Genomic DNA, 13,865 nt, shown 5'->3' with positions numbered 1-13,865 from the left:
AAAAAACCATTATCACGTTCCAAACTGACACTATTTTGTCTTTCTAAGATACATTTTATTTTGACATTTACCAAGGAGGAATTGCATTTAACTCTTTCCTTACAATTGGCTCTTAAGATTGGGATTGCAGTGCTTCAAGAGAGCAGCTCACCCCACCTCTTTCCCAGCCCCTGCCCCACTCCCCAGTCCTTTAGAGTTAGACATTAAGTTCTGGAAATGTCAGTAATGCTTGGATACTGTTAAATAAATCAATATATATTTAAAGAACCAATGTTGTCAACTATTTTGCCTGAAGAGGGGTAGAAGATTGTGTGTGTGTGTGTGTTTTTTAAGCCTAATATGGGAATGGCACATTTGTTAAATGGGCAGATCCTATTGACTGTTCTGGGGAAATGTTGTACAATGTTTAATATATCATAATAGATAACAGTGATATGATTTTGCATGTCTGAAACTACCGTTTTCAAATCATGTATGTGGTTTGTGGAATATTGGTTGCTGCATGTTGAAAGGTTCTGTGCACAATATGTCAGGTTAATTTTTGGTCCTCATTTCCCCTCTGCTTTTGCTTCTCTGTACTTGATGCATCATTTATTTCAGCTAGCATTAAATGGCTTTGAATCAGGGCTGCTGAGAGTGTTAGATGAGATGCAATGTTTGCTGTCATTTTTAGGGGTGAGATTGGAGGTTTGTATTGCAAATTCTGTCCCAGCCATTGTGGGGGGTGGGGTGGGAAATGAAGAGTAGTGTGATCAAGCAATTACCAGTTTGGTGTCTTCATTACACACTATATAATAATGATGATTCAGTAGGCATAGCTCAGTTTGAATCAATGGGCTAGGTGTGATTTGAATCCTGTGAGATGTGCATCTTTGCCAAGTAATTTCAAATAATGCATTTTTCTCTTGTTCGCACTCTCTCTCTCTCTCTCTTAAAATGGAATGTACCAGGTGTCGCCATTTTGCTATCACTACACTTTCCAAACAATAAAATGTTGGGGTATGGATGAGAGTCAGTTTTGTGTATTTTTAATAAATCAGTAGATCAAGCAAAGTAAAATGAATCTCAAATTATTTTATCCTCCTGTTTTCAGCAACTTTGTGTTCACTACCTTCTCTGTAGGATGTTAGGTAATTGAAAATGTTGCATAAGTGTGAGCTGTTCTTTTATTCCATGATGTAGGAAACCTATCATCCCTGTAAAAGAAAGAAAAACAAAAGAAATTTTCACTTAATCTTGCTTCTCTGCTCTTAGTACTGCAAATATTTCCTTCTCCAGGTGTCTTTAGATTTTTCTTTTCACAGTAATATATCAAATCTGCTTCCACCCTTTAAGGCAGTGCATTCCAAATATGCTGAGATTAGTTATTGACCCTGCTGCCAATAAAAACAGTTGCTCATGTACTGTCGCAGCCTGAGTTCTTAAATACCTCACTAAATCTTTGCTTAGCAAAAATTTCCTGGTATTCTTCTATATTAACTTTGCATCCTTCCTTAAACCCGACAAGTGGTCAACTTAGCATTGTACAATTTTACTAGTTATAAGCTAAGCATTGCAGTTTTATTAATCTTTGAAGATTTTCTGTAAATTCCTGTGCTTCCATAGCCTCTTCAAAATGGAACCATTCAGTTTGTGTGCCTCCTCACACCCTGAACTACTTCACACTGCTTTCATTGCCATTCTATCTAATTCTCCATCCTGTGTATCCCTGCTACCTGTTCAACAGTTTGTTTCAATATTGTTGATGTGTAATATGTAGCAGGTGTACTTAAGGGTTGATTTAAAAATATTCAACATTCATCAGTTTAAGGATATGGTATGTCTCATTTATCCCCAGTCTAAACCATTTGTAGCGTGGTTTTCATTTGGTTAACTAAAATATGACATATCCCTTGCTAACGTATAATTGCCATAGCTGTTGATCTTGTAGTGTTTGAGCAAAGATATTTTAATGCATAAACTATGAGCACAAATAACTTGCTGCCGGTCCTAGCGTTGGCATTGTCCCTTAATCCAGAATAAACAAGTTGGCCATCAGAATGAGGGATTTTGCAGCATTTCAACTTGGTTTATGACTTAAAAGGTCTAACATGAAAATATTTAGTCTATTGCAAATATCCTAAGCTTGCTTTGGTACAGTTGAAGGAAGGAAATCTGGGTGTGTCAACTATTTGAAAAGATTGCAACGTTATACTTGTCTTTTATTTGCCTGTTTCTGTATTAATTTTTTTCTATTATAAAGTATTTTAAATGTGCAGAAGTCCCAGGGATGAAAATCTCAACAACTCAGTTGAGAAGCTGGACGTGAATGTCGGGTGAATTTGAGGCTTTTTGTGTCTCGGCCAATGTTGTGGGAGTGGGATGAAAACTAGCCAGTGTCTGCCACCAGAGGGTGACAGAGTATTTCCACACAGTTTTTGTTGTCCAAACTACAAGAAACTTATTTTTTTGAAAAAGTAAATTGTATATTAGTGAGGGGTGCTCTGTAATAAAGGAATGCCACGCCTTCATTGATAAAGACAATTTAATCTTTACTCAATGAGTGAATGAAGAGTATTGTCCATGAAAGTGACTGCTCCCTTTGTTCTTTGGTTACCCTTCTGGAGAAACAAGAGGCTGAAATACTCCCAGAGTGAAAGTTACCATTGCAGCTGAGATAATCACAACCCCTGAGATGGTCTTCAGTATTAAATAGACACTTTAGGTTACAGTGAAAACCATTGCTTAGATGATCAAGTATATAGTTTAAATTGGAGACTGTTAAAATCAGTCTGTTTAATAGGATTCCATTCTCTCCACCATAGAACAGATGATGTTTGGAGTGATGGTGCTAAATCCTGATCTCTCACTGTTGCCAAAGAAAATGGACTGGAAAGTGAGCTTGGCTAAACTTGTTTCTTACTAAATGGTGTCGTAACAATGAGTCAGCTAGCTGCATTCTGTAGGGTTCTAGTGAGCATGTTCCAATGCTAGTGTAGCCTCTGTTAGGATTTAATAAACTGCAGACCTCTCCATTTTAAGATTCGCAATAATAGAAACATCTAGTGTTCTTAATGAGTGCTTTGTGACTGAAGTAATTTGATTATCATTCACCAACAGATCATGATGCTTGGTCTAAATTGTGGTTCAGTGCACTTTGATCTATTTTAATTCTCCCACCTGTACTTTCTGAGAGTCTCTCCAATAACTTGGTAGTACAGACATGGTGGAGCCTGAATTGCTTGCCTGACTAGAGGACAGGAATGAATAACCCTGACAGTCCAACCACCTTCCCAACTGAAAAGAATATTTCTAGTTATGGTGATGACTGCTACTTGGCTGCCTGGATGATTTTTGCCTCCTTGGTTCCAACAAATCGTAGTAGCTCAGTTGCTTCTTGGGCAAGAAGGCTTTGGGGTCTGGTCTTGATGCAAAAATTTATGAACACTACTGGGTTCCAATCCTGGGGTCCATAGACACTGGTTAATAGTAAGGCTCCCTGGCGTAAAGGTTAGAAACCCCTGATCTCACCACTGATGGAATGCTGAATGTTAAAAATTCTGGATGAAATGTAAAACCTTGGATGTTTGGTTCCACATAATGTGAACAACATGAGTATTCTATAATATACCAGTGTTTCTTGATCAAGTTAGAATAGATTTTCTTTGTTTCGATTGTGACAATGTTTACGGAGCTCATCTCAGGTGCTGCCTGAGAACCTTTCTAGCACTTGCTGTTCATATTCAAACTTTTGAATTTACAGTTTTTATTTCTCGGGTTTCCCTATTGATTTTTGGGGCCAATTTCTGATGTATATCTTTACAAGAAAATAAGCATTCTACTTTAAGATAGATGTTTGAAGTAATTTTGGATTGATTCCACAGTCATGACTGGTACAATAGTCTTTCTTGCTACACTTCAGTATTTTCCATCAAAGGAGCAATTCACTTAGAATGCAAGTATTTCTACTGGTCAAATGCATAGTCATCTTTCTCTTTGCTATAAATGAATGAGTTGCTAGGAGCCTGCATTGAGTCTCAGTATTAACATATTCTGGGAATAAATGCAACAAAGACTTTATAATACAAAAACAGTAAAATTATAATCCATGTGTTTGCATCACATGGCCATTTGGATTTGAAAGAAAAGTTAGGATTTATTCCCTTGCTCTTGTGTCTTTTTTTAAAAAAATGTTCATTTGTTTTTGTCCAGCAGTTTTGGTAAAATTAGCCCATAATGGGAATAACTGGTAGTTTTTAAAAATGTGTCTTGGGATTTGATTTACTATGATAAAAATCTTAAACTTCAAGCAACTTTTTTCCTTTTAATGTAGTAGGGAGACTTGCAATGCAAGTGTGTTAAGATATCAGATCACATTTTCAATCCAAGGGTTAACCTTGGTTCATAATGACTCTTCAGTATGACAGCCAACTGGATTTCAGGCAGTAAAGTGATTGTGGCCTTTTATGGAAATAATGTGTCCTTCGTCTTATGGCTAGGACAGATTGAGTTCTCTAGAAGTATTGTACAGTGTGTTCCACAGGAAGTATTTAAGTATATTTACTGTTCAATTGCAGCAAAGCTGAAATAATTCTTCCTGCAACTAATTCACAACTTGTGAATGCAAGTTTAAGTGTTACTTGCTTTCAGATAGTGTCAAAGAGTGGAAATTTCAATTGAACACACCTTAGATGAAAGAAGTGGAAAAAAATCACCCTGGTGCTCTGCTCCAGATGTACGTAAGTACTTGGCATTGGAGTTGAGGGAAAGGGTGTGCTTCTCTTAATATCGCCCCAATTGACTGAACAATATCCATGAGTTTCAGTGGATTGTGCCTGAGGAATGACTGTTTGGATCCTCACTGTTTGTATAATTGTGTTCGCACCATTAGTCTGTCACTGAGTGGGATGAAGCAATGCGCTGCCTTTGGAGAATATTGTCAAAGGCCTCTGGAAAATCAGATGCTAAACTTTGTAGGAAATTGCTTTTGTTTAAAGATGGAAAAGGTTGTATATAATTAAGTCCATGTGAGTGTCCATTAGCTGGTGAATAGCTACACCTGATGAATGTCATTAGTGTGCAGTAGCTTTGTGATCAGGAACAAGCTCAAACCCTACCACTGCAGGTCTCAAGCAATTAAATTTTTACATTGAAAATGAAAAGTATGAAGTTACTGGATGCATGAATGTCAAATTGTTTATTGAAACCCACTTTTTATTAATCCCCTTACCTATACCCATAGAACTTCTATTCAAATAAATTGGTATGTGTGTTCTGTGACAGGTCTTATCTAATTTGAAACTTGGGGATTCCACATTCATGAAGGAGTCAAGAGTTTTCCAATGTTTAAAGTAACTGCCAACAAAACGTGGGCTTGCATTATTCATCTACAGTGTAACCTCTTTGAATTCCATTGTAGATTGAGACCGTTTCCAATGGAGTAGAATTAATTCTTTGCTACAAGCACAGCTACTAGTATTCTGCTGCCACCTATAGCGTTCTTGCCTTTCAACCCACTTTTGCCTTTATGGACTACAATGACAGAATATTAAACTTGACATGTCTCTGAATTGTCTTCATTTAGTTTTTCTATCAATTAACATAAGTGTGTGGAAGAAAAGACAGTGGTGCAGACTATTTTAAGCATAATTATTGGTTGAAGTTTAGATTGCCAATTCAGCTAAACTGGCATTCAGATTCATTTATTGCATGTACATCAAAACATACAGTACATTGTGTCATTTGTGTTGTCATCAACCAACCTAAGGATGTGTTTGGGTCAGGCCACAAGTGTCTCTGGCCTCAAACTCTGGAGTTGTCGATGCCAGGAACTCGAACTCCAGGCTTTAAATTCTGAACTCACTGGCTTGGTGGTCACCAGCTTTCATGCTTCCAACCTAAACAACCTCTAATCCCAGGAGCTGGGGTGGAACTTGCTGATGTCTGGGTCCAACGGCCTTCATCATTATTGGTCTTCATCCACAGTGCTTGCTGGCTCAACATTGGTCCATGGAAGTCCTTCGTTGCATGCCCAGATTGATAGGCTTTCAGTGCCGAGCAGAAGACTAGACTCCAGTCTGACCTCTAACTCCCCCCAGCCCATCTTTATTAAAACCTCTAAAATTAGAAAATTGCTAAACTACATAATGTGATGGTGAGCTGCATCAAGGTAGAATGTTTAGATATGTAATTTGTGAATAGTGTTGCATTAGTAATTAGTTTTGATTATGTTCCTGGTGGTTTTTGCTTAAACTTGGTATAGTTTGCAGCAGTTGGCTTGTTCTGCCAAGTTTGCTATGAAGGGCAGTTTTAAGTTTTTGTGATGTCAGCATAAGAATTGGCTGGCAGAGATCCATCACTCTGAAATTCCCAATATAGCTTCTCAAACACAAGAAAATCTGCAGATGCAGGAAATCCAAAGCAACACACAGAATACTGGAGGAACTCAGCAGGCCAGGCAGCATCTATGGAAAAGAGTAAACCATCAGTGTTCCAGCCAAAACCCTTCATTAGGACTCATTGTGGCTTCTAGATCTGTTCTCAAGCTTCTGTATTCGGACCAACTGAGGACCCCAGGTACTCTCATTCAGTTGACTGCTTTTCCCTCTGCATTCTACACACCACACTTTCCACCATGGAGTCCCTGTCGCAGTCGCTGCCACAGCCCCGGGATTCCGCCTGCCTGCAAATAGGCCTGTCCAGTACCTTATCCTCCGGTTCTGATGAAGGGTCTCAGCCTGAAGCATTGACTGTTTACTTTTTTTTCACAGAGATGCAGCCTGTCCTCCTGAGTTCTTCCAGTGTTTTGTGTGTGTGTGTTGCTCCCAATATAATTTTTCTGGTTTGTGTAAATGAGGGCTAACTAAGTGATGTCACATCAGTTACAGACAGACATACTTTATTGATTTAAAAAAAAATCATTTTCTAACCTTAAAATGTTGAAATCAATGATGTAATTTTATTAAAGACCAAAGCACTTGCTTACGTTTCAGTGGTTTCTTCAGATTTGTGAGAACAAAAGTCTATTACCTTTTAATTTTTTGAAGAAAAGCAGGTTTATTTTGTATTCTAAAACCTGCCAAGCTAATACCATTTTAATGGGATGATTTTCTCACAAGTCTTTGTAGCAATTGGGATAGAGAAGAGTTTCATTGAAATTTTGTTCAGATTCATGTTCACAAATATGGATCAAAGAGCTGAATTCCAGAAGTAAGAGATGATCTCCTTGACACCAATGTAGCCTTTAATTGAGTATATCAATGAGAATTTGCAAAACTGAAATTGAGAGCATCAAGGAAACTGTGCTTCACACAAAGGTGCTTGTTGTAAGAGGAAAGTTCTTTCTGCCCTGGGAAATCACAGCTCGTGTTCCACAGGGCATTATTTTAGACCTGATTTATGAGCTGCTTAATGACCTGCCTTTAATGACCATTACGTCAGAAGAGGGGACAGTTGCTGCTGGTTGTGAAATGCTCAATTACATTTGCAAATCCTCAAAATAACTATCTATCTCAACATGGAAACAGGTTAACAATATTTTAACATCGGTAAGTAATATTTCTATTTCAAATGCCAGCCAGCATCAATCTCAAAACGGTCTGTAACCGCATAATCCTGACATTCAATCCCATTGTCTTTGAGTCCTTTGCCATCAATGCTCTGATTTATTATTAACCAGAAGTCTAACTTGATTGTATTTAAATCAGATAAATGCTATGGCTATGGTATCACATGATGTCTTGGTTTCTGGTACTCAAGCAGCTCTACCATCTGAGGACCCATGATATCTTTTGTGTCCCACTTAGAGTAAAACATTAATGTTGGAATCAGAATATTGCTGCTAACTGTGCCATATTTGGTCCACATAGTTGAATGAAAGCTTTAATTTTGACACTTAAGTAGCTTTAATGGGCCAATACACATGCCACCATAAAGTAGCTACTGGTACAAAAGTGATGAAACCACTTCATCACATTGGCCAATCATCCTGAAGAGGTCTATGGTCTAACTGGAAAGCAGCATTTTTGCATTTATAATTATCAGCTTGGATATGGAAGTGAAATTGGGGAAAACATGAAAGTTGACTAACATTTTTTAATTTAAAAATTTAAATATTCAGTACAAGAAATGAGAATTTCAGTCAAGCTTGTTTGTCTTGGATAGATATGACAAGCTGCAAATTGGAATGTGATACAGTTTAGTGCACATATTGGACTGGAGCTTCCAATATTCTGTAACTTGTGTGCTCATGAAGTTATGAAAAGGCTCTTGTAGTATATAATGGTGTAGCAATTTAATATGTAATTTGCAACATTACATTAATGTCCAACATATAAATATTATAATTGTTCTGGCACTCAACTTCAAGAAAGTAATTGAAGTTCCTTTACTGTCTTGTACTGTTTGAACATTGTGCATTTGGAGCTTTGTTTCAATAACAAAACAACCTTAATCCTGGTTAAATTCTAAATCAGCTCCCAAATCTAGCTCTATCTGCAGTGTAGTTTTATTCCTTTCACAGTGTACACTCTACAGCTTCAAGCTGCTAGAAACAAATGTTTAAACATACCAGTTGTCAACTAATATTTCTAGTTCTGGATCATTGTTAGAAGTAAGCTACATTTCCAATACTTCTCCAAATTTTAGAGCACTGGTCAGGGACCCGCTGCTGTGCATTCTTCTGTCAGCACATGGCAGAAGCGAGGTTGTGTCCAATCATTGTATCTTTGCTGATGGATTAGAATCTGTACCATTATTCAGGTTACCCTTTTTCATTTCTGTAACTTTCCTTTAACTCTGCTTCTGTTTCAGCTGACCTGTGCTAAAACTGTCATCTGCGGCATAGTTGCATATAGACTTGCTGACACACATTAAACCTGGAAATCTTTGAATTTTAAGATTCTTATGCCTGATTCTTAAAAATATTGTTGCCATTGATCCTTTCCCTATAACCCCCTCCAGCTCCACAAATGGCTGGTGCATCTATACTTCTTTAAATGGGACATCCTGCGTTCAGTAAAAACAGAAGTACAAATACAAAGGTGGAGTTTTTATTTTTGGTATGGTGAGATATTGAAAGTTAATGTGTGCGGAAGGTTTGTTGCTAGTCAGTAAGCAGTTTGAAGGCAAATGGGCCTTCAAGAATATTTGAATAATAAAGACACTGTGCTCCTATTTCATTGGGACTTGGTGAGACTGCAAAATAGAATATTGTGCAGAGATCTGTTCTCCCTGTCAAAAAACGGGATACACTTGCCTAGTACAGTGAAGGTTCAACAGATTAATCCTTGGGATGGCAGATCTGTATACAGAGGATCAGCAGATTGGGTTTATAGTCTTTGAGTTTGGAGGAATAGGAAATGTCATTGTCAAATCTAGGAAGAATTCTGGACTCTCAATGTGCAAAGAATAAAATGAATTGGTGTGGTATAAGAATAAATGAATGGGTTCTTCAGTGGTTGATGTAGACTTTGATGGGAGCTGTATTATTCTGGCTAGTAGAGGCAGAATTGATTTCTTAAGCCAGTGTCCAGAGGCAGGAGTTAGCTATTCATAACAAATGAGGAATTTTCTCACCCATTGTATGGGGCTATACAAATTTGGTCATCTTTACACAATATTATAGATTTCTGGATATTAAGGGATGTAAGAATGAGGTTACTGCAGGAAAGTGAAACTAAGGTTAAAAACTCAGGTTATTCTTAATGATAGAGCACCTATAGGGGCTTAATAGAATAGTTCAGCTATTTTATGTTTAATGATTTCTTTTGAGTGTTCTCGGGTATATCCATTTATCAGGGCGCTGCATACAGTTTAAAATCTGATAATCTGCTATACTTAGGGTTTTTATTTTTCAGAAACATCTTTCCCAGATTTTTGGATATTATTTCTATTAATATCCTAATTCACTTTAAGATGCTATGCAGTATTACAGTGTAATAATTTTCAGTGAACCAGCTGAGCAGAGCAGATGTGTGAGAACCTCTGACCCTAGTGAGCTTTTCATATGGTAAAATAGCATAGTTTTACTGCATATTGTTTTAGCATGCTAATTGCTCTGCAAATGATGCAAGAAACTTCAAAATAGTGAACATTCCCAGAAACCAGTCTCCCTTCCATGGACTCTGATTATGTTGGCTGCTTTACTGAGGCAGTGAGAAGTATAGACAAAGACCTTGCCCACTCCAGCCATTCTCTCTCCTCCTCTCTTCCATTGAGTAGAAAATAAATGCCTGAAAGCACCTGCCACTGGGCTCAAGGACAGATTTTATCCCAGTGTTAGCAGACTCTTGAACAGACCTTTTATACAATAAGATGTACTCTTGGCCTCACAATTTATCTTGCTATGACCTTGCGCTTTATCACTATCCTCCACTGTAGTTTCTGGGTACCTTTTACATTTTATTCTGCATTGCTAATTTTCCCTTCTAGCTCAATGCACTGTGTAATGATTTGATCTCTATAATTAGTATGCAAGGCAAGCTTTCCACCATATCTAGGTACATATGACAATAAGAGAAATGTGATTCACTGCCCTCTAAAGATGAGCCACCACCTTCCAACATTAGAGGGATTACATTCCTAGAAAACCATTTGTATTGTGGGTTTTTCACCGAATCCACGTTAAGCAGATGCATCCCAAAAGTATAGTTTTTTCTCTATCAACACTAATGGTTCATAGATGCTGGGGGTGGGGGTCACATTAGATGTTTGTTTTGGAAACTGACAAGGCAATTGCTTGAGTGGCCATCAACTACCTTTGGAGACAAACCAACTGAAGATCCTTTAAAACTTTCAGCCTTCAGTCTGAATGGAGTCAAACGCTTTTAAATGCAAATCAAAATAAGATGGTATAATGATATAACTCACAACAAAGACCGTTGTTTGGGTTAAAACTTGTTCTTGAACTTGCTGTCCCTATTTCTAATAAGTTGAGAATAAATCATTATGTCACTCCCATGTTTCCCTGTCTCTTACCCTCCTAAACTCTGTGATTAAATTCTCTCTGAAACTTGTTTCCTAACTGTATAGCCCTTGATTGGAATCCAGCTTGTAACTCATTCCTGGCTATCTGTTATTCAATATATAAACCTCCAGAATCCCTCAATTAGATCCAGCAAACTTTGCAAATCCTTTAGTCTGGCAAATCTTGACATGATATCAAGACAATATAACACAAAACAAAAATAATCTAAATTGGGCTGCTTCTGTACAGAATAACAGATTAACAGATGAGCAAGTGAGAAGCATGCTTCTGAGAATGTTTCAGGGAGTTTATATGGAAAGTAACTGGCACCTGAGAATGAATACACTTTATCAGAAGCTTTTTCTTTGATCCAGATTTTGATTTATACTTTAATAGCTTGATGTATGTCAAATCAAAAGGTGAAAATCAAAATTGCAGTTTCTGGAAATCTGGAGAAAAACTGCTGGATGTGCACTATCAGTAGAGGGAACAAAATTAACTTGTTTTTAGTTATGTCTTGCTGTATATTTTGAATGTTAAAGATGCCATGCATGAACTTAGTTGCAAATATAAATCTTTGCATTTCATTTTGTTTCTTTCAACATAAAATATTTCTGTAACTAAATGGGTTTAGTTTTTGATTGTGAATATTAAACTACAGAATTTCAGTATTAGCATTTGTGCATTTAAGCTTTTTCCCTTTTATTTTGGGCTTGGTTTTTGAAAGCAGCTGATTTTTTTTTGAGCAATTGGCCTTAATTGCAGATATGTATTGCACAAAGACCAAGAGGATATCAATGCCAAGTTTGAGAAGCAGCTAAAAATAGCCTCAGTTATATCACTTGACAGCCTTTTATGGTGCTGTACTTGTTTCGCATAGAGAACCTTTGCAAAGATTTACTGTTATACAATTCCTAATCTTGCCTTTTGTTTAAAATGGGATGATCCATCTGTTTCCAAGCTTCCACTCACTAATCTGTTTTTTTTTTCTTTTTATTCCAGGGATCCCGGATGATGAAATAATTAATTTGACCTTGCCCACTGGAATCCCAGTCCTCTTGGAGCTTGATGAATCCCTTCATCCTATTAAACAACATGAACTTCTGGGTGACCAGCAGGCTATTCAGGCAGCAATCAAAAAAGTGGAGGATCAGGGCAAAGCAAAAGCTCCAACAAAATAACCTTTGGAGGAGAGATATAATTTAAAAACTGAAATTCACAGCAATCATGGGTATTATGTCCCCGAAGAGAAGATGTTAGTTTCACATTAGCACTTGTAAATGTTGCACTTGGCTCCCTTGTTACATTGAGATTGCATTGTTTGTGACAGCTACTTTCTTTTGGTGCTCTCAGCTGCACAGTGAGGATAGATTATATTGGCTTTATTTATTTCCTTGCACCTGGAATGTCAGGTTATTTATTTGAGAAAGTAAAATTAGTGTTTTCATGTATATTTGCAGTGTTGAAAGCTTTCTAATTGCATGGCAAAATCGAAGTATCAAGTACCTTTTCAAATGTCTTCCAAATCAGAATTTTTTAAAAAAACATCTTTTGGATGATTTCTGGGGCCCCCTCTCTGCAATCATGCTGATGGTCATAGATTTTGGTAGGGAAGTTGAGGGGTGGGGGCGGGTGGTTGCAGTTGAGGGGAAGGAACAATATGAGCATTTATTCTTTGGTCCTCTGTAGCACAGTTGCCAGATCCTTTGGGTAATTTCAACAGTGCATTCTAAATGTAAATGAGAAGAATGAATTAATAAAGGTGTATTTGGCATTACTTGCTACACTAATTTGTTACCAAATGGCAATCTTGTTTAATATGTTGTTTGATTTGACCTGGGTACCCTCTTGGCAGAAACCTGTCCAGACTAGAGGAAATTTTAGTTCAGGGTTCCTTCCTTTCAGCTGATACCCCTCCAAATCATATTTGGATCATCAACACGCTGTAAGGATTGTGCAAACTTATTTGAGACTGATGCAAGGTTAGAGAGTGGTAGGGTGAAGTACTGAAGGATGACTTCTATATGTACTGCAGTCCATGCTTGATTCTTTTCAGTTGTTAGGGATAAATGCAGAATTAGAATTCCTTTAAGGGTGCACGGTGCACGGAGGTAAATTATGAAGATAGTACAATAAGTTAACAACCATGCTGTTTTCTGGAGTACTTCATTAATTGGTGGTTTTGGATAGCTGGAGTCCTGTTGGTTCATTATTGTCATGAACCTGATTTTTGCCCTCATCATTGTTTAACTTGTTCTGTTGAACTAATGATCCACGAATAAAAGTGAAGCACTGAGCAATTATCTTGTGTGATCTGGAATTGAATAAGTGTTCAAAGCTGCCTGGACCTTTTGAGAATTTAGAATTTAAGAAAATGTATTCTAATGTCAGGAATGACCATTGAAATGTTCATAGATCATTAATAAAATGCAGATGCTTCTCTTAATATATTTTAAGAGAAATACAGTACTGTGCAAAGGTCTTGGGCACCCTAGATTTCATGTTTCAAATGGTATGGTCGCCACAGAGCCCTGATCTCATCATCAAGGCTGTCTGGGATTACCTGGAGAGACAGAAGCAAACGAGACAACTGAAGTCTGCAGAAGAACTGTGGCAAGTTCTCAAAGTTGCTTGGAACAACCTACCAGCTGATTCCTTAAGAAACTGCACAACAATGTACCTTGGAGAATTGATGCAGTTTTAAAGGCAAAGTGTGATCACACCAAATGTTGATTTGATTTAGTCTTTTACTATTTATTGTTCTTGATAGTATTTTTTTTGATATTTAGAAACTTTACATTATTTCTGAAAGCATCTTTGCTTTACAGATTTTTTTTTTTACAAGTGCCTAAGACTTTTGCTTAGTATTGTTTGTGTGTCTCTTGGACTAGCCCATATGTCCCCCTCTTCAGAACAGGTC

The 13,865-nt window shown here is 37.4% G+C and overlaps 1 protein-coding gene across 3 annotated transcripts in view; it reads left to right on the top strand.

The window, feature by feature from the left end:
- The window catches only part of bpgm (2,3-bisphosphoglycerate mutase), a 36,333-nt gene extending 23,085 nt beyond the window's left edge, over positions 1 to 13,248 (top strand). For all 3 annotated transcript variants that reach the window (XM_073066216.1, XM_073066218.1, XM_073066217.1), the window contains exon 3: positions 11,948 to 13,248. In XM_073066216.1, the coding sequence (XP_072922317.1) occupies positions 11,948 to 12,126 (179 nt within the window). In that variant the 3' untranslated portion in view covers positions 12,127 to 13,248. The remainder of the gene's footprint in view (positions 1 to 11,947) is intronic.
- Positions 13,249 to 13,865: the final 617 nt, after the last annotated feature.

This window comes from Hemitrygon akajei, chromosome 14 (genome assembly GCF_048418815.1).
Source record: "Hemitrygon akajei chromosome 14, sHemAka1.3, whole genome shotgun sequence".
Lineage (NCBI taxonomy): Eukaryota > Metazoa > Chordata > Chondrichthyes > Myliobatiformes > Dasyatidae > Hemitrygon > Hemitrygon akajei.
The sequence above is the reverse complement of the archived record's forward strand: the minus strand, read 5'-3'. Positions and strand labels throughout refer to the sequence as shown.